This window comes from Pezoporus occidentalis, unplaced genomic scaffold (assembly GCF_034315485.1).
Source record: "Pezoporus occidentalis ecotype Australia unplaced genomic scaffold, CSIRO_AGI_Poc_V1 ctg355, whole genome shotgun sequence".
NCBI classification, from domain to species: Eukaryota; Metazoa; Chordata; class Aves; order Psittaciformes; family Psittacidae; genus Pezoporus; species Pezoporus occidentalis.
This window is the reverse complement of record NW_026915538.1, coordinates 197,237-223,788: the sequence shown is the minus strand read 5'-3', so window position 1 is coordinate 223,788 and position 26,552 is coordinate 197,237. Positions and strand designations below refer to the sequence as shown.

Genomic DNA, 26,552 nt, shown 5'->3' with positions numbered 1-26,552 from the left:
AATAGGAGCTCAGGTCGCCCATAGGGACTATGTCAAAACCTGGTCAATAGGAGCTCAGGTCGCCCATAGGGACTATGTCAAAACCTGGTCAATAGGAGCCCAGGTCGCCCATAGGGACTATGTCAAAACCTGGTCAATAGGAGCCCAGGTCGCCCATAGGGAATATGTCAAAACCTGGTCAATAGGAGCTCAGGTCGCCCATAGGGACTATGTCAAAACCTGGTCAACAGGAGCTCATGTAACCCGTAAGAACTATGTCAAAACCTGGTCAATAGGAGGCCAGGTTGCCCATAAGGACTATGTCAAAACCTGGTCAATAGGAGCTCAGGTCGCCCATAGGGACTATGTCAAAACCTGGTCAATAGGAGGCCAGGTTGCCCATAAGGACTATGTCAAAACCTGGTCAATAGGAGCTCAGGTCGCCCATAAGGACTATGTCAAAACCTGGTCAATAGGAGCTCAGGTCGCCCATAAGGACTATGTCAAAACCTGGTCAATAGGAGCTCAGGTAGCCCATAGGGACTATGTCAAAACCTGGTCAATAGGAGGCCAGGTTGCCCATAAGGACTATGTCAAATGCCCATAAGGACCATGTCAAATCAGCAGCTGAAAGACTCACAAGGACACTCACACCTTCTGTGGTGCCTCAGGTCCCTGATCTGCTCTGCCTGGCTCTCACCTCCTGGATGTCCTCCTTCACGCGGGCATCTGAAGGGTGCATCAGCGAGCCCATGACCTTCACATTGCCATGGACCACGAGGGCTTCATCGGGGCGGTCCGTGTTGATGCCGACCCGGCCGTGGTGGAACACGGTGTCAGGGAGCTGTGCCCGCTGCCAAAGCACGTCGCTGTCACTCTCAAACTGGCCAGGGTTGGAGGCCTGTGGAGAGACAGGGAAGTGGGGACTGAGAAGCAGCAGATCCAGGGGGAAGAACGCTGCAGTGATGCTGCACTTGGAGGTGGAGACACAGTGAGGAGGTCAGGATTGCCCCACAGACACAGCCCTCCATGCATGTTGTGCGACTGTATAGCAGCAGAGGCTGAGGGCAACAGATGGGCATCAGAGAGCTCCAAGCTGCTGTGGTGGCCTGGATGGTGCTGTCTCCATTAGTATGGATGTGAAACAGCTCCAAAACGAAGCTTGGCGTAAGGAGAAACACCCAGCAAGGGTGCTCTTGCTCCACAGAAATGGGGAAGATCTTGGCTGAACCTGGGCCATGTTCATCCCAGGATCCTGAGAGATAAGAAGGGGCTGTTGGGATGAACAGTGTGTTGGGATGAACGTCTCTAGGTCACGAGATCCAGGCAGGGGTGCCCTCTCCAGCCTGCAGCACACTGAATCACAGCCCTAGGAAGCCTTGAGACTGAGCTGAGGCAGTCCCAGCCTTGCAGGGACAGCAAGGAGCTGGACAGCCAGGACAGAGCCAGCAGAGGACAAGCGAGGCTGTGGAGGTCTGAGACAGAGCTTTGCAGCAGCACAAGGCAAAGTGGCAGGGACGGGGATCTGGTGCCACCGCTGGGAACAGATCCCAGCCTGCCCTGAGAGCAGAGGCAGCCTCTGTCTAAGCTTGCAGAAACCAAGGCAATGCCTGCTGCTCTGCTCCTCTCCCTAAAGGAATACCCCTGCTTTCTTGGGCTGTCTGTTATCTCAGCTATCAGAGCTGTTCCAACAACCCCAACCAGATCCACGCAGGACAATAGGAGACCGAGTGACATGGCTGCTGCTCCTAGGTCCCAGACCCTGGGGTTCTGCCCTGCTGCTGTGGTTCTGTGACCCACAAGGGATGGGGCAGTCCAGGCTGCCTGCAATCCCCTGTGATGGGCAAGAAGGAGGCTGCAAGTTCTTGCATGTCCTGAGGCTGCTCTGATGCAGGATGTGTGGAAAGGATGGAGCCAGAAGGCAGGCATGGACAGAGAGAAGGAAAGCTAAGAGTTTGGAGAAGGTGGGAAAGGGATGGGTGGGGAAAGCACTGAAAAGCCAGGGGAAGGAAGGAGGATCACCCAGGACATCCAGCAATGGACTATCGGGTACCTGCAGAGGCTGAGGGAGGAGAAAGGGACTTACCCTGACAATGATGCGCTCTGAAATGTGGGCAGCCAGCGTGTAGTTCTGGTTCTGTGCGTGTGCCTGCAAGGCTACCACGAGCATGAAGTACCTGCCAAGGGGGAAGACAGGTCAGGGTGCCATCCTGCACTGGGTACTGCTGAGCCTGCTCCCCCTCTGGAGGCTGAGGTGGGCTTGGAACATCCCTTCTCCACGTGCTGTGGGGCACAAGCATTGTCCCTAATGCCTCACAGAGTAGAAGACCCTTCTTGTGGCCATAGCAGACACCTCCTCTCCTGCACACAGACAACGGGGGAGCAATCCAGGACTGCCCCCCATGTCTCCCTCCATCCAGCCACACTGCCCAAGCCAAGGCCTGGCACATCCACAAGCCTTGAGTGCTCAGAATGGCTTGAAGGATGCCTCTGTGCCCCTCACCTCTGGTCCGGGTTGGGTTTGCCTTTCTTCCTCATGTTGTTGGCTGTGGTCTCGCTGAAGTGCAGCCGCCCCACGGTGACTTTGGTGACCTGCTCTGGAGGCAGGGTGACCCTGAGGAAGGGAAAAGGAAGAGAGGAGGGAGTGATGACACTGCTGGAGAGGAGGTGATTGGGGAAAGGCTGCATGGGAACCTCAGAGCAGCTCCCGGTGTCTGAAGGGGGCTACAGGGATGCTGGAGGGGACTCTTCATCAGAGACTGGAGGGACAGGACAAGGGGTGATGGGTTCAAACTGAAACAGGGGGAGTTCAGGTTGGAGATAAGGAGGAAATTCTTTCCTGTTAGGGTGGTGAGGCACTGGAATGGGTTGCCCAGGGAGGCTGTGAATGCTCCATCCCTGGCAGTGTTCAAGGCCAGGCTGGACAGAGCCTTGGGTGAGATGGTTTAGTGTGAGGTGTCCCTGCCCATGGCAGGGGGTTGGAACTGGATGATCTTAAGGTCCTTTCCAACCCAAACTGTTCTACGATTCCACAGCCATCTCCTGGCCTGCTCTACCAAGGCAGGTCCATGAACTGGGCATGTAAAGGGTATGCAAAGAGAGGAAAACATTGCTGTGGGAAGCATTGCAGCAAACTGGAGAGCCTGACACTCGCAGCCTGATCCTGAGACCTGCAGCTCAGCCCCTTTCACCCTCTTCTGCTGCTGCTGATGCCCCAGCATCACTTCTCCTACATGAACAGTACTCACGTCACGGGGTTGAAGGGCCGTTTGCTGCGGTCAGACTGCGACTGCTCTATGTTGATCGACTGGTTCAAGGCCTCTAGCTGGAGACAAAGATTGGGGCATGTGATAAAGAACAGAGAGGGAGAGCTGCCCCATCCCACCTCCTTCACCCCAGCACAGGGTAGCTGTCTGCCCAGCCCTCCTATCACCCAGTGCAACTGACTTGCAAGACCCAGCTTGAGCGTGGTCACTGGCCAAGCACGGCTTGGGCAATGGGGTGTCTGAGGGTGAAAGGATCTTCCCAAAGTCCCTATATACCTCCAGAGTCAAAGGTGAGTGAAAGGCAGCCCTGAAGACACCCAGGCATGGTGTGTCCATGGACCTGAGCCCATCTTAGCACTCACTAATCAAGATCTGCCTTGTCCTGGCCGTCAGCACTCTCCTACACACTCCTCTATGACTTAGCACATGAAGATGAGGTGTTGCTCGATCCCAGCTTGCTAAGAACCCCCTCTCCCTGCTGGATTTGCTGCTGGCCCTTAGCTCCCGCTTGCCTTCACTCCGTGCAGCTTCAGGTAGAAGCACTCTAAGGGTTTCAGGCCCTCGGGGGTCTTCACATACTTCGGATCTCCAAGCATGCCGATGTAGACCGTGACCTGGAAGTGATTCTTCTTCTGGCACACAAAGGCATCGTCACCCACAGAGAAGTTGAACCCTTTGTCAGCATCCACGCGGTACGTGAGCATCGGGCTGCGGAGAAGGCAACGGGGGTTAGAGCTGTGAGCCCCACAAAGGGTAATGCTGGTGGGGGGAAGGATGAGCCACACACCCAAAGCAGAGGCAAGGAGGGGTGCACGGGGCATGGTACATGGCCATGCTCTGGGGTGTGGATGCGCATGGGAAGGGCTGGGTGGACAGCTCACCTCTGTGTCCCACCAGACAAGAACAGTCCCACCACCATGGATGGTGAAGACCAGAGCACACATACAGCCACAAAGCAATCCTGAGGCACAGCAGGCACAAGGGAGGGGAAGGAGGGTTGTGTTGGGGCAAAAGAGATGGCCTCTGATGCCATCCCTCCTGTCTTGCGCTGATGCTGCTCTTGGGACTCATAGGCATAGGCAGACCCTGACCAACAGGAGCCCAACACTTTGCCTAAGCCCATGCAGCAACCTGCCCTGCTGTGCAGGGGTGAGAGCTCAGAGAAGGTCCTTGAAGCTGCAGGATTTGCTTTAGGTGGGTCCTCAGCTGGAAGGGAATACGGTTCCTGTGCCTGTGGCAGTGGGAGCCTGCAGCCAAAACCCCCCCATGTGCTAGGCTGCACCCCCAGAACACGAGCAGCAGCTCAGGGAGGGGATTGTCCCCCTTTGCTGTGCTCTGGGGAGAGCCCCCCTGCAGCCCTGATCCAGCGCTGGGGTCAGATAGGGACAGGCCAAGGGGAATGGCTTGAACCTGCCCGAGGGGAGACTGAGATGAGCTCTGAGGCAGAAGCTCTTCCCTGGGAGGGTGCTGAGGCGCTGGCACAGGGTGCCCAGAGAAGCTGTGGCTGCCCCATCCCTGGCAGTGCTCAAGGGCAGGTTGGACACAGGGGCTTGGAGCAAGCTGCTCCAGTGGAAGGGGTTGGGGTTGGAGCTGGAGGAGCTTTCAGCTCCCTTCCAACACAAACCAGGCTGGGATTCTATGACTAGGGTTTGACAAGGATGCTGGGGCAACCACCCCTCCATATGCCACACTACAGCACTAACACTATAAGCACAGCACAATAGGAACCACTACATGTTACCTGCAGTTACCTGGCTCAACACACCCTGGAGACCCAACCTGCACAGACTGCCCAAGGCCTGGAGCAGACCCTTTAGTGCTGCTCACTGGCAGAAGCAGCTCAGGCTCCCCTGAAGGGCTGTCCCACACCTCTGCTTGCTTCCCCCATCACATTCCCAACTTTGCCTGCCCTAATCCCTGCTACCGCCTGCATGCTGGATCCCCAAACTCACACCCCCCTGCTCCGGCTGCTGCCAAAAGCTTCCAGCTCTGGCAGCTCCAGAGGAGGAGGAGGAGGAGGAGGAGGAGGAAGATGAGGGGGCCCTGCCTGCCCGGTGAACACGCACCAGCTGGGGAGGTTTAATCTACATCTCTTTAACGGGCTGGTTCCTATGGGAACAAGGGAAATATGTGGCCTCTGCAGCAAGTCCCTTTTCTCCCATCATCCAAAACCCCAGCCCCGGGGCTGCTGGGCCCCTGGGGCACCGCTTGCCCTTGGTGGTGGGGAAGGAGATGCCTCTTCTCCCACCTCGCCATGGAGCAGCTCTAGCAGCACACCCCAATCCCATTGCAACTAAGGAGCTACAGAGGACGTAAAGGGGAGCTCAGCCTTGACATCAGGCTTAAAGACTCTGGAATGCTCTTCCACAAAAGCAAACCTTTTGTGGCTTCCACCTTATTACAGGCAGATACAGCCCAGAGCAATGGGAGGGGACTGGGAAGCAGGAGATAGGGAAAGGTCACTCTCGCTCCCCGGTTACCCCTTTTCTTCTGGGAATACAGGCATCCTCCCCCAGACATGCTTGAGGGGTTAATGTGCATGAAACCTGGAATAACGCTGGGATGACCACAAGCAACTATTCATTACTTGCACCCCAGGGACCCGAGGCTGTCGTGCCCTGTCCCAAACACAAACCAGACGGTGGGAGCAGAGCACTACCTTAGCGCAGAAGCACGACAGGAATTCCCCTCTGTGCTCTCACCCTCCTCCTAACCTCAGCCCTCAGTTCTCCATCTGGCTCTTCCTGATGGGGAGCAGTGGCTGGGACTGGTCCAAGCACCCCCTGTGCTCCCTCCAAGGATGGTGGGGCCGTTCCCAACTGCTTTCCCTGCCTCTGCCTGTGTCTTTCCAGCATCCCTGAGTGTTCACCACTTGCCCCGTTGTGTTTTAACAGAGAAAGATGAGGAGAGGGAGGGTCTGACTGAAATTCCAAACCATGGATGCTTCCAAAACGTGCTCTGGTTCACATCAAACTGATGGCTGCAAAACATGCGCCAACAGAGGGGAGAGTCAGGCTCCCCCTCCTCTGTCTTCTAGAAACGCCTGAATCTCCACCTCAGAGCTTCCTTTCCTCTGAGTTTTCCTTAGGGCTGGGGCTGGGGCATTCCCCAAAGTGGGATCCTGCACTGGGATAGATGGGAGGCAAGAGGCTGCTTCCCAGATGTCAAAGAGCCCAAGGATCCCCCCCAGCCTTCTGGCCATCACTAAGCCAAGGAGCTGCTCCCAGCTCACCCCCACTGCAGGATGGGGTATCCCTTGGATCTCCTGTTCCAGTGGTTTTTCACTCTCACACTGTAAATCCCACCTGGAAGCAGCAAATCCACTCGCTCACCACCATGTGCTGCCTGTGGCACTGTCAGGACTCCGGTGATCCTTATAAAAACCCATCCTCCCCTTCCTGTTAACCCAAAGGGATCTCAGTGACTATCACCCTGCCCTGGACCCAGTCCTCAGGCAGCAGTGCCCCTCTCTGATGGGTGGCTGCAGTAAATGGGGTGATGAGAAGGAAGGGCAGGTGACCCTGAAGTGGTTACTGGATATAGGGATGACACCAGCTGCTGACAAGGGGCAGCCAAAGCTATGCTGGCTTTTCCCAGGGAGAGTCAGAGGGCAAAGTGTCAGGAATAGAGGGCTGGGTTCAAATGGATTGTTTAAGCCAGAATGCCCCCACTGACAGAAGCAGATTAAGGCCAGGAGCAGAGGAGAAGAGGTTTCTCCTAATCCAAGTGAAGGTGAGAGGCTGCAAACTCCCCACAGCCATGTCTGGCATCACACTGAGTGGAGCAGGGCACAACCTCGTCCTCCACATTGAAGTGCAAAGGGAAAGACACTGCAAGGAGAGATGTCTCTAAAGGGATCTGTGCTGGGACCTGTGAGTGAGAGCAGGATCTCAGAGGGATGCTCGCATGCCTCAACTGCTTCCTCCCTGGAAGAAAAACCTTCCCCATTTCCCTCCTCCTTCCTTCCAGGTTCCCCAATACCTCAACCACTCCTACAATGTAATGGCTGGAGACTCCCTAACTCAAGGAGCACTCACTAATTCCATGCACTCATAGAATCAGACTGGTTTATGTTGGAAGGGAGCTTAAAGCTCATCCAGCTCCAACCCCAATCCCTTCCACTGGAGCAGCTTGCTCCAAGCCCCTGTGTCCAACCTGGCCTTGAACACTGCCAGGGATGGGGCAGCCACAGCTTCTCTGGGCACCCTGTGCCAGCACCTCAGCACCCTCCCAGGGAAGAGCTTCTGCCTCAGAGCTCATCTCAGTCTCCCCTCGGGCAGGTTCAAGCCATTCCCCTTGGCCTGTCCCTACATCCCTTGTCCCAGGCCCCTCTCCAGGTTTCCTGCAGCCCCTTTAGGCACTGGAGCTGCTCTCAGGTCTCCCCAGAGCCTTCTCTCCTCCAGGCTCAGCACCCTACACGGTCCCTTCAGCTACCCCAGATACACTCACATCATGAGACCTCGGTGGTCCATCACCACAGGACTAACCAAGCTAGCCAAGAGGGCCAACAGACCATGTCACTACCCCAAACCACATCCAGCAGGACTGGACCACGTCACACCGGTGCCCATCCCCTGGGTGAGATCAGGATCTGCAGCAAGGTTTGGTGTTTATAAGGACACAACTTCCACGCAAGGAGCGCAAGCTCACGTTCAGCCTGAACATGGAGAGCATCAGTTTGCTTCATGGGAAGAGGACAGCACCAGTCCCCAGGGGAGAGCAGAGCAGAGGAGCTCTGGGCTCAGCACGGAACGTTTCTGTTGGGAGCTGCTTTACCCTTCCCCAGCTGCCTTCCCTCAAACTAAACAAAGGTGGGGAGGGAGGAGGGAGCCTGCTGGCATTTATCAGAGCACACTGTCAGGGAGATGAATTACCCCTGCTCCCAGGAGGGAATTACTCAAGTGCCTGGTTCCAGACCTCTTCGGCACCGCTGCTGGAAACCAGTGAACCCCTCTGATGGCTCAGCGAGCCTCAAACCACAAAGCCCAGTGCAAAAGGCAAGGAGAACTAGATCACCCATGCCATTCCTCCACAGGCTTCAGGCTCCTTCACCCAACACTCAGAATCCTCAGCCAAACACAAGCAAAAGGCTGAGGCAGAAGCCCAGCGAGCCAAGGCACAGACTTCCAGGCACCTCCAATTGAATCCATGTAGAATCATATAACAGTTAGGGTTGGAAGGGACCTTAAGATCATCCAGTTCCAACCTCCTGCCATAGGCAGGGACACCTCACACTAAACCATGGCACCCAAGGCTTCATCCAGCCTGGCCTTGAACACTGCCAGGGATGGAGCATTCACAACCTCCCTGGGCAACCCATTCCAGTGCCTCAGCACCCTCACAGGAAAGAATTTCCTCCTTAGATCCAATCTAAACTTCCTCTGTTTCAGTTTGAGCACGTTGCCCTTCTTTCCTTCCCTCCATTTCCTTAATCCAGCCTCATTCTAAGTCTGTGTTAAACCTAAATCCAGGTGGTTCATATAATTCCCTTATCTCCTGGTAGAAGGCTGCTGCAGGGCTGCTCCATGGGGATTCCTAGGGACAGGGAATCAGTTGTCATTCACACAACTGTACTCACATTCACTGTACAGGTCTCTTAGAAGGTAAGAAAAGCTACTTAACTGCAGAATTAGTTCAGATCCCCCCATGCCATCCCAATCTCACTGAGCCATGGCAATAGGTGAGAAAAGAGAGCTCCAAGGTACAGCCCAGAACAGCAGGAAAAGAGCAGTGGTTGATGGGCCACTTCTCTGCAGCTTTCTGCCAAGAAGATGACTGAACAGAGATGAAATTGTCCACTCATTCACAGGCACAAGATACAGATGTGACATGATGTGACAGCAACACTCACTGCATAAGAAGAGAGAGCTGTTCAATGGACTCAAATGGTGCTGAGACGAGCTGGAAGAAGCTTTCACAGGGCTCCTGATCAAAGCAAACCCTAGAGGAGACCCTTCCAAGGAACAAACAACTTGCAGTGATGGCTACCAGTGGAGATGGAGCAGCTCTGCTCTGGAGCCAGGCTGAGAGAGCTGGGCTGGGGCAGCCTGGACAAGAGAAGGCTCCTGAAGGAGAGACCTGAGAGCAGCTCCAGTGCCTGAAGGGGCTGCAGGAAACCTGGAGAGGGGCTTGGGACAAGGGCCTGTAGGGACAGGCCAAGGGGAATGGCTTGAACCTGCCTGAGAGAAGACTGCGATGAGCTCTTAGGCAGAAGCTCTTCCCTGTGAGGGTGCTGAGGCGCTGGCACAGGGTGCCCAGAGAAGCTGTGGCTGCCCCATCCCTGGCAGTGTTCAAGGGCAGGTTGGACACAGGGGCTTGGAGCAAGCTGCTCCAGTGGAAGGGGCTGTGGTTGGATGAGCTTTAAGGTCCCTTCCAGCCCAACCCATTCCATGATATATGCTGGTGCAGCACCCTACCAGGAGCCCAAAGAGATCATCCATGCAGGAGCAGACGTAGGTTCAGCTTGCAGAGGCTCTCTTAGATCTACCTGGCCTTAAACCCATCACAAAGGAGCAAAAGTCCCCTGAGGCAGTGTGTAAACTGAAAATTATCGATCAACCTTGACCTTAACCCTTCATTCTGGTCAAATCCAGCACCACAACAGAGTGTACGTGGGTTCCTCAAATCTACATGAAGTCAGGTAAAAGGAATTTACTCTTTACACAACGGGACGATGACCTAAATGCCACTGAAGTGGGTTTGCTCTGGCTGAATCCTAAAAGCAGGTACTAAGGAGGTGAGCCCAAGTGGTCCAAAGAACACGGGTTGGGTTTGCAGAAGGTAAAAGCTGGGGTTTGCAGCACTTCAGCAGCTTCTCTGTTGCCAATATGGTGTAGTTTGCTCTATCAATCTGCCTGTATGATGCTGGAGTCCATGGATAACCTCTGCAACAAGGAGTATAACAGGGACTGGAACACTTGCAGATGGTCTGTGACAAACTGAAAGGGTCGTGACGTGGTTCAGATGAGAAACCATGTCCCCAGCGCAGGTAAACAGTGAGATGGAAGGGAAAGGGGACTCATGTGCAAGACAAAAACAAGGCTGTGCAAAAGGTCTGCTCCAGGATGCACAGAGCTCTTTGGACCCTGTTGACTACACAAGGTCCTTCTGTAGTCATGAAAGCCCTGATGGTGGAAGAGAGGCCAGTCCAAGGAGTGACAGACTGAGATCAAGTATGGCCTGAGTCAGAGAAGCACTTGGACACAGGGCGAAGGTAGTGAGGCTCAAGGCTAGAGGCATTATTGGCACAAAAAGAGAGTCTGGGAGAAGCAGGAACAGCAGCAATAGGCAAAGGTGGCTTTGGCAGGGAGGAAATCAGTGTCACAAGTGCCCAGAAGCAGCTGGTATTCCTCCTGAAGGTGGGAGATGCTTCCTTTATGGGAACAGGTTAGGAAAGCACGAGTAAAACCCTCTGCAAATCAACCTTCTCCTGCTGTGGTGGGGAAACAGCCACAGACACAGCGTTTCCCAATGGGTGTCCCCAGTGAAGTAACCAGCTCCAACAGCCCCTTCCCATAGGGAACAACCCCCAGCATGGCCCAGTCACCTCAGGTCTGTGTTACAGGCCGGTGCAAGGACCAAGGCTGGGGATGCACGAGGGCTCGCAGCACCACATCCCTGCACATCCCAGGTCTTGCTCTGCCTCCATGACCCGGGTCCCGGCTCCCATCCCGATCCAGACGAGGTGGGATAAGAGTCTTGGGTCATTCGGTGTCACAGACAACAGAGCACCCCCTCCTCCACGTCCCCCAAGGGGACCCCTTCCAGCCCCTGGCTGAGCACAGACAGGAGGAGGGGAAACAGGGGGAGGTTCATTTGCTCCCAGAGAGGTTCCTGGAAGCCAGCCTGCCGCTTGCCAGCTCTCGGTCACCTCCAAGGAATGCAGGGAGGATCCGGAGTGGTTTCCTCCTGAGCACTCCTCTTTCCCTATGCAGCTTGTCCTTGCACTGCCTCCACCCTTCCCAACCTTCCAGCTCCCAGCCCCTCAACTGCTCTCTGCTCCCCACCGACCTCTGCCACCCCTTTGCTCTCCACCCTCTCCCTTTGCCCCTCTGCCACCCCTCCTGGCTTCCCAGCTTTCCTCATCCCCCTCTCCCTTCCTTCCCTTCTCTCCTCTGCCCATCAACCACTCCCACTCCTCCTCCTCAGGCTCCTCTCCATGCTGCCCTCAAGCTGTGCTGAAGTGGCTCTGGATTACCTCCAGCCATCCCTGCTATGCATCGTCTAGGAAAACCTAGCACTTCAACTCCACCTCCTTGGGCAGGAGGAAAGGGAGCTGCTGGTCCCAACCACGCTCGGAGCAAGGTTTGGATAGCCAATACAACCCTCCATGGAAGACCAAGGTCTGAGTAGTTGCTGGGCTATCACCTACAGCACCAAGCCGTGTCTTAAATCCTCCATCAGCCCTGTGGAAGCACAGAGGAGTAACTTTCCCAATGGCAAAGGCACTGTGGGGAGAGTATCTCCACCACAACGCAGGCAAGCAGAGATCAGGAGGTGACAGGAGAGGACAGTGGGGTGTCCAGGTTGATCCTTGTCCCATCTCGTGAGTATGATGCCCCCAGCTTCACTCCCTTGCCTCCTAAGGTGGACGAATTACTCACAGTTCCTTGTAGTTGGCATCATACAGAGTTGCCCACTTGTTCTGTTGATGCGGCTGCCACTTTATAGACTGGTAGTTGGGATCCAAGTAGGAGCCGTTCAAGCTGTCGTTATCTTGGATCAGGCCTGGAATGAGGGGAGAACACTTATTCCAACCCCTCTGAGACAGCGTCCAGCTGGGAAGAGCACAAGGAAGCCCTTGGCACTCACATACCTGGCGAGAGCGCTCCTGGCTGGTGCCAGGGAGGTGTTTGGACTCTATCAGGGTTCAGTGGCACCGACCCCATCCCTGGCTCCTGCTTTATCAGCCCGTTGAGCATCTGGGCATTGAGGGTGTTGGGGGGAGACTCAGAGTGTTTCCTCTTCTTGGCGGGATGCACCGGGAGGCTGCAGGGACCACGGGAAAGCAAAGGCTGAGCGGGGAAGCAAGAGGTGGGCAGAAAACAGCCCCTGACCAGGCACAAAGCTGGGATCTCACATAGCAACCTGCATGCAGGGAGCCCGCAAGCTCTCTCAGCTCTGTCAGCATCTTCTCCCATTGCCTAGGAAATCCAAACACTTAATTCCAACTCCAGCTCCTTGCTAAGCCTGGGCAGCAGGAAAGAGAGCTGCTGGTCCAAACCATGCTCAGGGCATGTATTTGCCAATACAACCCTCCATCACAGGCCAAGGTCTGAGCAGCTGTTCAACTACACCCCAAGCTGCTCTTACAGCCCTAGTCTCAAGCTCAGTGGCTCTGCCAACCCCCAAGCTCGGTGCCAGCCATGCTCTGAGCCACATCTTTGCTTTCCTCTTGTCCCCACCACCCACCTCCAAGCCATGTCCATGCCCCACACCTTAGGTCATCTCCACCTCAATGCCTCCCCATCTTGCTCCCATAGAACCAAGGCAAGCTCCTTAACTTGGACTTAAACCCAGTCATTCTGCTCATGCATCCCCAAGCCTCCCTCATCCTCCCCATTCCCCAAACCCCACCAATAGCTCTGCAAAGCCCCAGTGCCCCGAGTCCTTACTCTGCTCCGTGTTGCTGGAGAAGCTGGTGCAGCATCTGCGACTGCTGGGCATGGTGGAGGTCAGCAGGAGCCATCCCCTGCCCGATGCCATACGGTGGCAGCAGGGGCTCAGCCTTCATGTACATGTCCCGCTGCAGGCTGGGGTAGTGCGGGGTGTGCTGCTGCTGGTGCGGGTGAGGAGGAGGAGGAGGAGGGCCTGGGAGATGGGGTGGTGGTGGTGGAGGAGGAGGAGGAGGAGGAGGAGGATGCTCCAGGCGAGAAGGGGGAGTCATGTGGCACATGTTCTCGGGGGTCATGGTCCGGAGGAGGTGAGGATCTCGAAAGAGAGAAAGAGTCAAAGGTGTTAGAGCAGCAGGTAGGGACGTGCACTGGGTCCTAAAGCCAGGTCCAGCATGGACACAGCACTCCTCTGCCCCTGAACCATGCTGGTTATCTTCAGGGCCAGGCTGGATGGGGCTTGGAGCAACCTGCTCTAGTGGAAGGTGTCCCTGCCTGGGGCCTGGGGGAGGAACTGGGTGAGCTTCAAGGTGCCTTGAACCCAAATCATCCCATGATGCTCATGAATCCGTATCTCGCTGCTCTTCCCCCTAGTCTCAGCATGGCTGTCTCCCTACCTACCCCATCTGCCCTGCAGTGATTCCCTTCTCATGTCAGCAGCCCTGGCTGTCAACTGCAGACACAGGCTGTGTCCAAGTGGTATCTACAGAGCAAGGACACAGCAGGGTCCTGGCTGGCTGATAAAGGGACATCAACACTATGAAACCTGTTGCACCATACATCTGAGGAGAGGTGAGACTGGAGGGGTCAGCACAAGGAAGCAGGCAGGGCCCAGTAGCTTGAAGCCCAAAGGAGCAGAACTCAAAGTGCAGTCAGGTCCTCGGGCTGAAGGGCAGGGAAGATGCCCACAGACACTCCTGGTGTTTGCTAACCCGAGGTATCATGTGGGTGCAGTGGAAGCATGTCTTCAGGAATCCCCAGGGAGCTTTTGTGTTAGCTGTGACTGTCCCTTCAAACAGGAAAGCCATCAACCACGATATTCCTATAGCACCAAGGAACTACATGGACCATAAAAGCACAATGGGGGGGGGGCAAATGATCCAAGAGTCAGGAACAGCATCTGAAGCCTGTGCCTGGAAATGCAGAGCTGCAGAGAAAGCACCTGAACTTGATTTTACTGCTTCTGGGCATGGCAAAGACAACCCATTTCACGATGCCAGAGCTCCTTGTAGCTGTGGAACGCAGCACCCTGCCAAGAAACCAGACCATCACCCATTGACAGAGCCTTGAGAAGCCAAAGGTGGGCTTCATCCCAGCCAGCACTGCTCAGCTCAGAGCTTGGGGCCCCAGCTTGGTGTGTTGCCTGCTCTCTATAGTCATGGAATCATGGAATAGAATCCAAGTGGTTTGTGTTGGAAGGGACCTTCAAGCTCCTCCAGCTCCAACCCCTGCCACAGGCAGGGACACCTTCCACTGGAGCAGCTTGCTCCAAGCCCCTGTGTCCAGCCTGGCCTTGAACACTGCCAGGGATGGGGCAGCCACAGCTTCTCAGCAACCTCACAGGGAAGATTTCGACACCACTCCCAAAGCTTGAGCCTGGTAAGGAGTCCATGACAGCACGGACCCTTCAAAACAGCACAAAGACCAGGTAAACCCAGTTACCCTCCTGAGAGCTCCCCAGAACCCGGTGTACCACATCTGTGCTGCAGAATACATTCAGGTTGGCTCGAAACCTGGTGGAAGCCCATCTTCTAAGAGGAACTGGAACTAAAAGACCCAGGCTGTGACCAGGAGCTCTCTGCTGGGCTTTCTGCTGTGGGAAACACAACCTGGTCGCCAGCCCCACAGAACAAACCTTCAGCCACCTTCTCTTCAGCAGGACAAAGCCCATCTGTTTCCACAGCCTCTACCTAAGGGCTGGAGGACCAGCACATGCAGGGACCTGCCATAGCTGTTACAGAGACATGGAGGGGGATAACATAGGAGATATCTACTGGGTCTTTGCCAGGCTGCATCCCTAAGGAGGTGCCACCAACCAGCCCTGAGCCAGACACTGGTCTGCATGGACTTTGTCCTCAGAACAACCAGTAACTGGTTGACTAATGAGGCCAAAGCACTTGACCAGGAACCAGTATAAACTCCTCCTGTTGCAAGGGCTAGAGCAGTGACCTGTATTTATGCCACTGAGCCCTCCTACTGCTGGGACAGGGCTGTTTCCACCCGTTCTGCTCCCGGCCAAACTCTCTCGGAGCCCTTCTCCAGCACACACGGAATGGATTCCTCTGCCTTCTGGAGCTGTCCCAGGGACCAGCACTGGGGCTCCAAGGAGGAGGGGAGGTCTCCATCCCAAGGAGGGTGGAGATGAGGACCAAGGCTGAGAGGTGACGCTCCTGGGATAGGGTATTCCTCTGCTTTCCAGCTGGTGAGAAGTGATGGGGAGCAACATCCCCCTTCCCCAGCTCCGCTCCTGCCATCCTGACGAGCACCCAACTTCCACCTCGGAGCAAAGACTAGCACCGCTCAACAACAAACACAGCCAGCCAGGCAGCCTTGGCACTGCTCATCCCAGTGATGGATACAGATCCAACAGCATCAGAGCAACCCCTGGAGACCCAGCCTGCATAGGAGGACAGTGGCGTCAGGGCTGGGAGAGGAGCCTCGTGTCCTCCCCTGAGCAACACTGCAAGAAATGCATCTTTACAGCATCTTAAGTGAACGTTCTGACCCTGAGCGTGGTCAGCAGAGGCAATTGGTGGCCCAGGTACGAGCTGCAGCTCCCAAAGCACAGCCCATGCATGAGTGCTCGAGAACACACATATCCTCACAGCAGACATTGCATCTTCACCGTGTCCATCTCCACAGCACCATGGCACATCGCCATTTCACATCCCCATTTCCACAGGCTCCTAGCCAAGACGGGGATGCTTTTACCAAACACAGGACCCGTGTTCTGTGCTTCCCGGCTCCAGGGAAAAGAACAGGTCTGGGAAACCAACCCTTCCCTCCTGAGGAAGGAGCTGCTCTGTGGGGGCTCCCCGGAGCCTCCTCTCCTCCCCATCAGAGCAGCTCTCCCTGTGGAGCGCAACCCGGCCTCTTTGTTATATTTAAGGAAGGGGCAGGAGGAATTCCAGGGATTTTTTTTAGCAAGATAAACAGAACTCTTGACCTCTTCCATCAAAAACCAGGAGAGCGGGAGCTGCTCCTGCTGGGGAATGGGGAAGGGGTGCTGCTGCCGAGGGGGAAGGGAGACCAAAGCAACCTTCCTGCCATCACTGAAGGTCACAGGGACCAAACAGCACTCGGTGGCTTCCCCAGGGAGAGCCTGGCAATGACCCTGCCTCTGACACCAGCTCCCTGTGCCCTTTGCTAACACACACACACACACAGCCCCCCTCTTGGATCACACTGGTCCCATTGGAGGGGAGGGAAAGGCTGGGAAGGGACTTACAGCTCAACGGCGGGTTCATTCCTGCCTCCTGGAGCCGGGCTCCATGTCAGGGACGCGCTCACATTCCTTCCCTTTGGCTCCCCCGAGGTGCAGGGATAAGGCAGGACAAGGAGGTTCGGGGGCTCCACATCCCACCCTGCCCGGGACCAAGCTGTTCCCACCTTGCCTCCTGCTCTCCCGTTCCTTCCCTCGTTCCCTGGCAAAGCCCAGGAGCAGAACAATAGGGAAAGTGGAGGGATATTTACTAACTGATAATCTCCCCACGTACTGCAGCCGCCTGTTTTCTCCCGTCTGATAAAGGTTGCAGAGCCAACCACTTTCCCAGAACAAAGAGGGGGAGGATGTTGGGATTGGGGTTTGGATTTCCTTCCCCCCTCCCTTTACTCTCTCTTGGAAGCACTTACCATTCACCTGCTGAGGGGAGTAAGCTTCTGATCCAGAGTCCGGGGGAGAGTCAGGCAAAGTGCTGCAGAGCAATGGGCAAAGAGAAGGGGAAAGTCATTTGAAAGCAGCTTCCAGCACAACTGAGAGGGCCACTTCTACCAAAGCACCCTCCGAGCTCTGGGTGGAATTCCCAGCTGCTCCCACAGCAGATTCCCATCACCTCATGTGTGTCCCGGTGGCCGTCACTGCCACCCCACAGCGACTCCCTGGCCCTCAGGAGCAGGGATAGACACATTGACCTGCCAATGAGACCTCCAGCAGAAGAAGCCAAACAGGAATCGATCCATTCCCCAGGAGAAAGATGGGGGGAGAAGGGGGCCTGGGGGAGAAGCTGGGATCTGATGCTGGGAAGCCCATGGGATGGATTCTGCCTTGTGACCCTGTACGAACCTCAGCACCACCACAGCTGCTGGCTCAACACTCTGGCTCTACCCCGTTATCACCAGGAGCAGGATTGGGCTCTGATGGCCCAATCCTTCTCCAGCACAAACCCATGGCTGGGGGGTTGAGGACCAGCCCCATTGTCGAGAATCATAGAATGGGTTGGAAGGGACCTTCAAAGCTCATCTAGTCCAATCCCCCTGCAACAAGCAGGGACATCTTGAACAACCTCAGGTTGCCCAGAAGCACATCCAGCTTGGCCTTGGATATCTCCAGGGACGGAGCATCCACCACTCCCCAGGGCAACCTGTTTGTGGTGGCAGCACCAATGCACCGCAGGGAGCTGGTTAGCTCCTGCATCCTTCCTTATTCCACCTCTAGTCAGCAGAGATTCCAGGTACCTGGGCTCTTCAGCCACTTCCAAAGCAATTTTTCCTTGGAAATTCATTTGAACCAATGTCCCTTTTCCCTTCTCGCAGCTCCTCCTCAACACACACCCACTGCAGCAGAAGCTTGGGCCTCACACATCTTCAGGCCAGGGTAACAGTTCCACCTCCCTGGTGCACAAGTAAAGGCTGTGCTTGTCTCAGAAACTGCTTCCCCTCTAGCAACAGTTTGGAGATGAAGTGGATGGAAAGGGCTGAGGTCCTACTCCCACCTAGACCAAGCCATGGTCACTGAAGCCGAACTGCAGCAGGGCTGGGCAGGGAGATGGTGGCTCTGGTGGAGCCATGATCCATGCTTTAGAGGAAGGCTCACTTCACCTTAGCATTCACCATATGGTGGAGATCTCCGACAGGGAACTCTCTTCTCAGCCCATTCACACCTTCTCCATCACCTCAGCAAAGCCCCTGCAGATTCCAACAGCCCAGAACCTCAAGCCAAAGGTGCTCCATCTAAAACAAACACTGCTTCCCTCCCCATCTCCTAACCCCTCATTCCTCATCACAACTGGATTTTCAATGGGGATCCTTTTCCTGTCTTAAACATCAGCTTTGTGGCTGCAGAACAACCCCAGACAAACCAGTGCTTCTGGGAGGGAAGCTGGCCAAAAGCAAGGAGGTGCTTGGGGCTATGGGGAAGGAATGGGCAGAGCATCACACACACCTCAAACGCCGCTCCCACCAGGACCTTCTTGCACCAGAGGAGCCCAAGAGCCAGTAAACAGGCTCATGGTAAGTGATAGTTGGAGAGGGATGAGGCACCAAAAAGCCCTCACCATAGTTCCCTCATCCTCCACCTTCACTTACAGCACCTTCCCACCGCTCCCCTCTTACCCTTGGTCTGGAGCATCTAGCTCCAGCCTTATCCCCAGGCTCCTTGCTGTGCTGGCCATGACTTCAGACTGTATTTCCTATGGATTTATCAGGATTTGTGCCCTGCAAAGCCAAGTTCTGGCCAATAACAAAAGGGTCTGGGACAATTCACGAGTTCTGGGGGCTGGAAAAGGTCTTGCAGCAGAAAGGTGGACACTGCAGGGTTCACACACGGAGGCAGTGTGGATGTGCTCAGTCCAAGGGAAGGGTTTGCTGGTATCCAACATGTGAGACATCATTCGTCCAGGAAAAGCCTAATACAACCGGGAAGAATCCTTCTGGGATGCTGAGGAAATGTTGCCGTTAGAGCCGACCCAGTTCACCTACATCCAAACCAAGGTTTCCACCTCTAATAGCAAGCTATGGTCTCCACATCCTGAACGCCAGATCCACGCAGAAGAAAGAGACATGACATGGGCACGGTTTACCCTGAGCTGCCTCTGGGAACACAGCAAGGGAGAATTCCCCACTTTGGGAATAGAACAAGAGCAGGTTTTGTTGAGCTTGTCTCTTTCTGGGAGATCCATCCATGTTCATCCAAAGGGCCAAAGCCATCCCAACGGAGCTGCTGAATCCTTGGTGCGCTGGATGGAGGCTTCCAAACCTGGGAATCACCACGTTGTACTTGCTGGCAACACTAGAGGGCACAAGGCAGAGGGAGAAGAGCCAGGCAGGGGCTTGCAGGGATGAGCAGTCCTCGGTCCTTACATCCACCATCCCCACTGGAGAAGGCACAGGGATGGGCTGTGCCGAGAGCACATCAGGGCCATCCATCACCTGTGCTACAGAGGCAGCTTGGACCACGGCACAGCTCCTCACGGCACGACCAAGGCCTCCTGCTGCTGAACATGCTGCTGAACACTTGGATTTTCATCTGTCCAGCTTCAACCATCTTCTTGCTTCACACCCCTATAGCTGGAGGAGAGCAGCACGGACCACAGGTCCCTTTGGGTCTCCAAGCTTTATGCCTTCTAGCTCCCATCCCAGACACCATACCCTTTCACCAAGCTGTGCCTGCCTGACCTGTCTCTACTGACATGGTCTCTGTCTGGCCCCTTTGGCCACTCCAGATGATGCTGGGCCACGATGCTGGGCTTTCCCAGCCTCCCAGGGTCATTCCCTTCCTGCCTGTTCCATGCAAGGCCATTCCAGAGAGCAGGAAGCACGTGCTTTCTCCCACATTGATTGTCCAGCAATGCTAAATCCCAGTCATCCTCTTCCCCTCCACTAGGTCTGCATTCAGAACTCATTGCAAAGGAGTACAAATCCAGCTCAGAGCCACCTTTTTCTTCTCTTGAGTGGAGTATCTACAACATCAGGACATGAGAGGCGCATCTCTGTTCCCATTTCAGTCCACATCTTCCCTATGGATGGTCATGGCAACATCCCGGAGACTGACTTTTGTCTTGTCCCATGTCTCTTCCTTCTTAAACCCCCCACAATGCTAAAACATTCTCCCATCACACGCTTGGAGATGTGCAGCACCGACATCACCACTGATCCTCTCGAACTCAATGCATAAGGACAAGATCCACCAAACAACCTTTCAGGACCTACCCTTGCCATAAAGCATCAATCTGTGAAGCCAGGACCGATGCTGTAGCAATGGGACCAACCACCACCAACCCTCCAGGCCCCACCAGCCTGGAGTAGCACTTGTCCCACCAACTGCCCTTGTTCTACCACCCCGACCCCACTTACCCAGGTGCGTAGGAAGCCTTGGGCTCTGATTTGATTGGAGGGACCACGTTGTTCAGGCAGTGGCCACCAAGGTAACCCTTGGGGACCACCATGCCATTGTTGTTATTGCAGTTGAGGTGAGCACCGTAGCCCGGTCCACAAGGGTTGGCCAGGAGAGGACCATGCCGCATTGGGATCTGACTGCCCGGGGGTGGAAGGTGGAGGGAACCACTGGAAGTGGGGTTGGTCCCATTGGCGATGGAGCTGGGAAGAGGCGCGTTGATGGTGGTTGAGCTGGAGGGCTGGGGGTGTGCATAGCTGGCTGAAGCAGGGATGTCAGGGAAGCAGCTGAGGGAGAGAAGGGGACAACCTCAGCAGAGGGACACTTGCTGCTCAGCCCACCCCTGCCCAGCCATGCAGCGATGGGGATGGAGCTTCTCATGGTGCTGTGGGACACCTAAAAGCAGGCAGCGCTGTGGTGGCACCAGCAGGAGCGTACAGGGAGGCAGGTCAGTCACCTGGGATGGGGGGACTGATGCTACCCAGGGAGGTGTTAAAGGCCAGAGACAGTGGGAGACAGCAGGACCTGCAGCTCACCCAGGGAAGGTGCTTTGGCACATGAGCCCCAAAGATCCTGCTCCCCCCCTGCAGCCCAGGTCTCCTTGGTGGCCATCAAGATGTGTTCCCACCTCTTTACCAATCATAGAATGGTTTGGGTTGGAAGGGACCTTAAAGCTCCTCCAGTTCCAACCCCTGCCACGGGCAGGGACACCTTCCACTAGAGCAGCTTGCTCCAAGCCCCTGTGTCCAACGTGGCCTTGATGTTGGCACACATCCCTGCTCCGCACTCATGGAGCTCCACACTTCCCACTGAGCTCCTAGTTCTTGCTTTCCCATTGCTCAGATTAAGGAAAAGCTTTTGTGGTGCCCTCAAGGAGGGGAAGGAGAAGGACCAGAAGAGACTGAGGACATTCAAAGGCAAGAAGCCAGGAAGAGACAAGAGGAAGAAGTGGAAATGAGAGCAAAGAACAATAAAGGAGGATTCCAGGAGGGACAGAGCTGCTCAGTGACTCCTTGAATTGCAGGGCTGGACATTGCTCAACATCACACCCAGAAAACAACAGAGAACAGAATTCCTGCTGTGGAACAAGTGAAGAACTTACATATCGGGTGAGTCCTCCTTGCTGATGTACTCTTCCAGGATGCTGGTGTCGATGTTCGATGGTTCCAGAGCTCCATTAATGTCGTGGCCTGGGAAGGGAGAGGAGGTGGAAGCATGAGCCATGAGAAGGACACACAAGATCCTTGCTTCAGAAACACCACCAGAGCTTTGCAGAGTCAAGAAACTCATGTGAGAACATCAGTTTGAGGACTGTCATCTCTCCATACCCGTCTGCATCCCCGTGTGAGACCAGACAGGGAACGGAGTGCCTGGGACAAGCCAAGGTGGTGACACTACCTGGGATGCTGGTCACAAGTGAGGCTTTTCTACAGCCATTTGCAAGCACTGCTCTGGCTGAGGGACCCATGGGCTTCCCAGGACCAGGCTCAGGACACGTGGGAGAAGGGAGATCTTGGGGTCAGGACTCAGCTATGCAAGACACATGGCTCCACAGAGCCCGAGAGCCAGGTCTTGCCCAACCACCACAACAGCTTTGTCAGCGAAGCTGCAGGACCCGCTGGCCGCACTGGGATTGATGGAAGGGCTCCCTTTAGCAGGCCAAAAGAGAGCACAATCCCTGCGAGGCTCCGGGGGTGCTGGCAAAGCTGGTTTCCATCCCTTTGCATCTTTGGGCTGGAACTTCTCCACCGCTGCTGCCATAGCAGCTCTGGATGAGGTCCCGACCCCGCAGGACCCCTCCTTTCCATCCTCTCCTCTCCTCCATGGGCAAGCAATGGCCTTCCCTCTCCTTTCTCCTGCAGGATTCCTCCTCCCTCGCCTGTTCTGGGGAAGCCGGGCTGGGGTTTGTTGACAGAAAGTGCTTTCTTTATCTGTGCCTCTCAAGTGGGAGGCTGAAGCCCTCTGGGGCCGGTGCCAAAACCACTGCCAAGAGAGTGGAAGAGAAGGTCCGGCTCCCCCCACCGCAGATAACAGAGACAGCCCCTTCCTCAAAGACCCCATAGCACCACGTTAAAGCACATCCCTTGCCCAGGAGAAGACCCTGACCCCAAACTTCCCCCCTCTATGGACCATGCATTGGGAAAGGTCAGCCGCTGAACCACAAAGCCCCGGCTGGGGGGTTTCATCCCAGCCCTGGCCAATGGCAGCTTTCCCCTCTGCAAATCCCTTTCATACCAAGACAAGCAAATGGGCAGAAATAAATCCAGCTAGGAATTCTGCCAACACAGGGTGTGTGTGCGGATGGAGGGATCTCTGCCTTAGAAACCCTGGCTAAAGGGGGGAAAACCTGGGTAGCTGTTTGCTTGCGAGGCACCTAACCCTTTGTGCACCACTTGCCTCCACAACAGAGCTCAGGGACATGGAGAAGGTGGGAATGCTCTCCAATGTAAGCTCTTGCTATGGAAGGATGTATAGTGGAAGGTGTCCCTGCCCACAGCAGGGGGTTAGAAACGGATGATCCTAAGGTCCTTTCCAATCCAAACCATTCTATGATCCGGAGCAGGGATATGTGATGCTGCTGCTAGGGTAGCACTGTGGTGAGAAGAGGACAAGGCAGGCAGAGCCTATGAGGTCCCAAGCTGTGCCAGCACCACAGGTCAGCACAGGGGTACTCCTTTGTGACAGCCATGTCCTCTCCTGAAGTTGCAGTGAGGTGGTAGCAACTATTCCTGTTATCCTGCTCCATAGAGTCATGGAATGGTTTGAGTTAGGAGAGACCTAAAAGCTCATCCAGGTCCAACCCCAACCCCTTCCACTGGAGCAGCTTGCTCCAAGCCCCTGGGTCCAACCTGGACTTGAACACTGCCAGGGATGGGGCAGCCACAGCTTCTCTGGGCACCCTGTGCCAGCACCTCAAGCACCCTCATAGTGAAGAATTCCTTCCTTACATCCAATCTGGATCCCCCCTGTTCCAGTTTGAACCCATCACCCCTTGTCCTATCACTGCAGTCCCTGACGAAGAGCCCCTCCCCAGCATCCTCGTAGCCCCCAAAAGCTATAAGAAAACTTGTCTTCTCCCAGGTTCCAGGGTTGGGACCCAGGTTCAGAGAAGCAGAAGAAGGCACTTCACCAATTCTGCTGCCTTTCCACAAGCTACTGAACCTGTGCAAGAAAAGCCAGACCTCAGCTTCCTTCCCACCTCCAAACTCCAGGAGCTCCTCCATGGTGGAAGAGGAGCCCAGGACCTATCCAGAAAGGACAGGAGGCCCTCGATAGACAGCGCTGTGCTGGGCTCTCCTATTTCTTTGCTACCTTGTCTTAAAAGTCACCTTCAGGAGCCCTCAGGTGAGACCCAGACGAAGGGTGAGATAAGCCCCATGACGCGAGCGGTGGGTCAGTTGTGCTGCTGCAGAGCTGGGATGTGATAACAACCACGGTGGGGTCTGGCTGCACGTGTGGGATGGGATAGGGGTTTCCTGATAGGAAGAAAGGACATTCCATGTGCCAGATGGGGTGAAACAGGCGTGTGAGGGCAGTGGGACCTGCTGCATGAGGAATGTCCCACCACCCATAGCTCCCATGCAAGCCGGGCTCTTACCTAAAGCCAGCTTTAGGTGATTAATTACAGGCTAATACTTCTCCATAGAGTCACGAGCTCCCAACGACAGGAACAGTGCTCCCTCCCCCTCCAAAGCAGGGATTAGGGGGAAGCAGGAAGCCACCCTGGGCAGTTCAACACCCACAGTCAGACCCCACATCTCACCCCAGTGAGAGATGGAGGAGCCCAGTGCTGCTGGCCTTGGTCCTCTTCCTGTGGGGAGAACAGCAGTGACCCGCACACAGCATCTCATTTCCAGCCTTACCTCTGCACCAGTGCCTGCCCCAAAGAGGACATAAAGGCTCTTGTCACCCATAACCTCTTTGCTGTCCCTAAAGCTCAGCAGGAGGCATTCTGCCTTCCATCCCTCAGCAGCAAGCTGGGAGAGATGCTGTAGGTACCCACAGAGCCACCCAAATGTTCTTGCGCACAATGAACATCCCGAGGCAGGGATGAAGTAATCCAGCCCCTTCTCACACACTGACATCCCAGTACTGACACGGAGACTCTTCCAGGCCACCCTTCTGTTTCCCAGCTCCTTCAGCCAATGCTGCTGCAAAGCATCTCCCAACCCTCCCATGTCCCTATACCCCGTCCTCCTCTCGGCCACCCGGCTCCGCTTTCCAACCCCTCCACTGCAAAAGGATGGAAGGGATCCACAAGCAGCCTGAAGAACACGCTGTTAACTGCACCGCAGCCTCCTGGCGAGCAGAGGCCCCCGTACGTGTGAGAATGTCAGGAATCCCAATGTTTGGACTGGTTTTCTCTGCCTTCCCCAAAGCTCCAAACACATCCAAACAGAGGTGCTTCCCCCTGCCTCCTCCCTGCTCTGCTGGCAGCCGGTGACATCCTCTTGGCTCCCTGTTTTCAGGTGCTTCAGCGCATCCTGCATCCCATCCGAGACGGGCTCGGGAAGAGTTAACGGCGTCCGGCCCCCGCGAGTTGTCATATTTACAGGTCTGAGAGATTAAACCCAGAACGTACCTCGAGTGGTAGGCTGAGTTTATGGTATTTCTATTTATAACAGGCCCTCCCCCCTCTATTCCTGCTCTGTTGCTTGTCTTCTAATCACCCCTAATCCTGGCTGGGTCACCTGGGGGTGGGAGGAAGGGAGAGGGCTGAGGAACTTCATCCTGGGATCTGCTAACACGAACCAGATGTGGGAACCTGGAGATGACAAGGAGGGCAACTGGGGAGCATCAGCCAAGGGTGGCGGAACACCAGGGATGAGGTGGAAGAGAAGAGGCTGTGCCAAGCCCGGAGCCTCCCCATAGCACTGAAGCCATGTAAGAGAAGGGGGTGTTACTTCTGGGTTTCAGGGAGCTATTGAAGGTATTAAAGCACCATTCTCTGACCTGAGTGCTTGAAAGACAGCAAGAAGAGGACATCTCCATTGGCAGCATTGCCCAAGGTGCAGCAGAGCCAGGAGAGGGAGTAACCTGCAGGTGAGAGCAGCACCAGAGCTTTGCTTTGAAGTCCTTGACCTACAGACGGGCCAGGTCCATTATCTGCTGCAGGCAAACCTTCACCTGAAGCCTGGTGCAAAGGGCAGGGAGCTCACTCATGTCTGTAGCAGGGTCAGAGCCATCAGTCACAGCAGAGAGGAGGGTGGTGGATGGGGTGCTGGTGGTACAGAGGGTGGCTGGAGCCTGATGGAGAGCCTGTAGCTTTGGGAGCAGTTCATGGAACGGTTTGGGTTGGAAGGGAGCTTAAAGCTCACCCAGCTCCGACCCCTGCCATGGGCAGGGACACCCTCCACTAGAGCAGCCCCTGTGTCCAACCTGGCCTTGAACACTGCCAGGGATGGGGCAGGCAGAGCTTCCAGCAAAGCACATCTCTCTGCCCAAGGACCTCCCTGCACGAAGCACATTAAAGCAGGATGCTCATGGGGAAACTGAGGCACAGAGCACCCTGGTGACAAAACCACCACTGTACAGGGAGGCAACAACAAAATACCCAGTGGATGTAGAGTGGAGCAGGACCTGGCTGCTGATTCCACATAGGAAGATGTGGCATTCCCTCTCCTGATGGCTCTCCAGCACTCCAGAGTGGGTGCAGAGCCCTGAGACACAGCTCTGAGCACGTTCCTGTGGCTGTGAGTGAGGAGTTGTGCAACCATGGGGCTGGGCTGCCGCATCGGCACATTCCCGGGGCCTCCTGCTGCTCAGCACCCCCCTTTTCCTTCCTTCCCTGTTTATCCTTTGGTCCTGGCAGATTGGCTGCTGGCCTGGCCGCGAGCAGGAGGAATCTGTGCTGGGGCTGGTTAACCAAACACTGCCTAAGCCCAGGGTGCTGCAGGGCCAGCGCTTGGCTTCAGACCTCCTTCCCCATCAGCAGGACCCCATCTGCATGCAGGGTGATGCTTGAGCATCCAGCGCGACATCCCTGCTCTGCTTAGGTGGGGATTGCATCCTTCCATTCCCATGCATGGAGTGGGATACAGTGAGGAATCACAGCAATACCCTGCCCAGAGACCTGGGCTGCACATCCGCCACCCGCAGTGGGGATATGCTGCTTGCATAGGGGACAGTGGGGTGATGTCCCCATCCCTCCATGCACCCAACCCTGGGCTGTCCAGAGGGTATGGAGGGATGGAAAGACTCCCTCCGGATGCAGCCCCTGCCTCCCCCTGGCTACCAGCCCAGCATTCCTCCTTAATTAATGCTCTTTATTACCTGTCCCTAACAATAACCAGTCGCTTCCAGCAAAGGGGCTGCTGTAACCTGAGTGAGACATCACCCACTCCCCCAGCTCCCCCCTGAGTGCTC

At 55.6% G+C, this 26,552-nt stretch overlaps 1 protein-coding gene across 5 annotated transcripts in view; it reads right to left on the bottom strand.

Annotated features, from left to right (window-relative positions):
* Positions 1-26,552, bottom strand: part of MYRF (myelin regulatory factor) — a 64,272-nt gene that overhangs the window by 16,521 nt on the left and 21,199 nt on the right. For 2 of the 5 annotated variants that reach the window (XM_062630528.1, XM_062630529.1), the window contains exons 2-12: positions 21,289-21,376; positions 20,147-20,473; positions 16,709-16,770; positions 12,860-13,175; positions 12,061-12,233; positions 11,849-11,972; positions 3,758-3,953; positions 3,228-3,304; positions 2,483-2,593; positions 2,066-2,156; positions 680-880 (exon numbers count right to left, since the gene is read on the bottom strand). In XM_062630528.1, coding sequence (XP_062486512.1) covers positions 680-880; positions 2,066-2,156; positions 2,483-2,593; positions 3,228-3,304; positions 3,758-3,953; positions 11,849-11,972; positions 12,061-12,233; positions 12,860-13,175; positions 16,709-16,770; positions 20,147-20,473; positions 21,289-21,376 — 1,766 coding nt within the window. Of the gene's footprint in view, positions 1-679; positions 881-2,065; positions 2,157-2,482; positions 2,594-3,227; positions 3,305-3,757; positions 3,954-11,848; positions 11,973-12,060; positions 12,234-12,859; positions 13,176-14,721; positions 14,910-16,304; positions 16,544-16,708; positions 16,771-20,146; positions 20,474-21,288; positions 21,377-26,552 lie in introns of those variants that run through there. The other 3 variants (XM_062630530.1, XM_062630531.1, XM_062630532.1) reach the window with 3 other exon arrangements.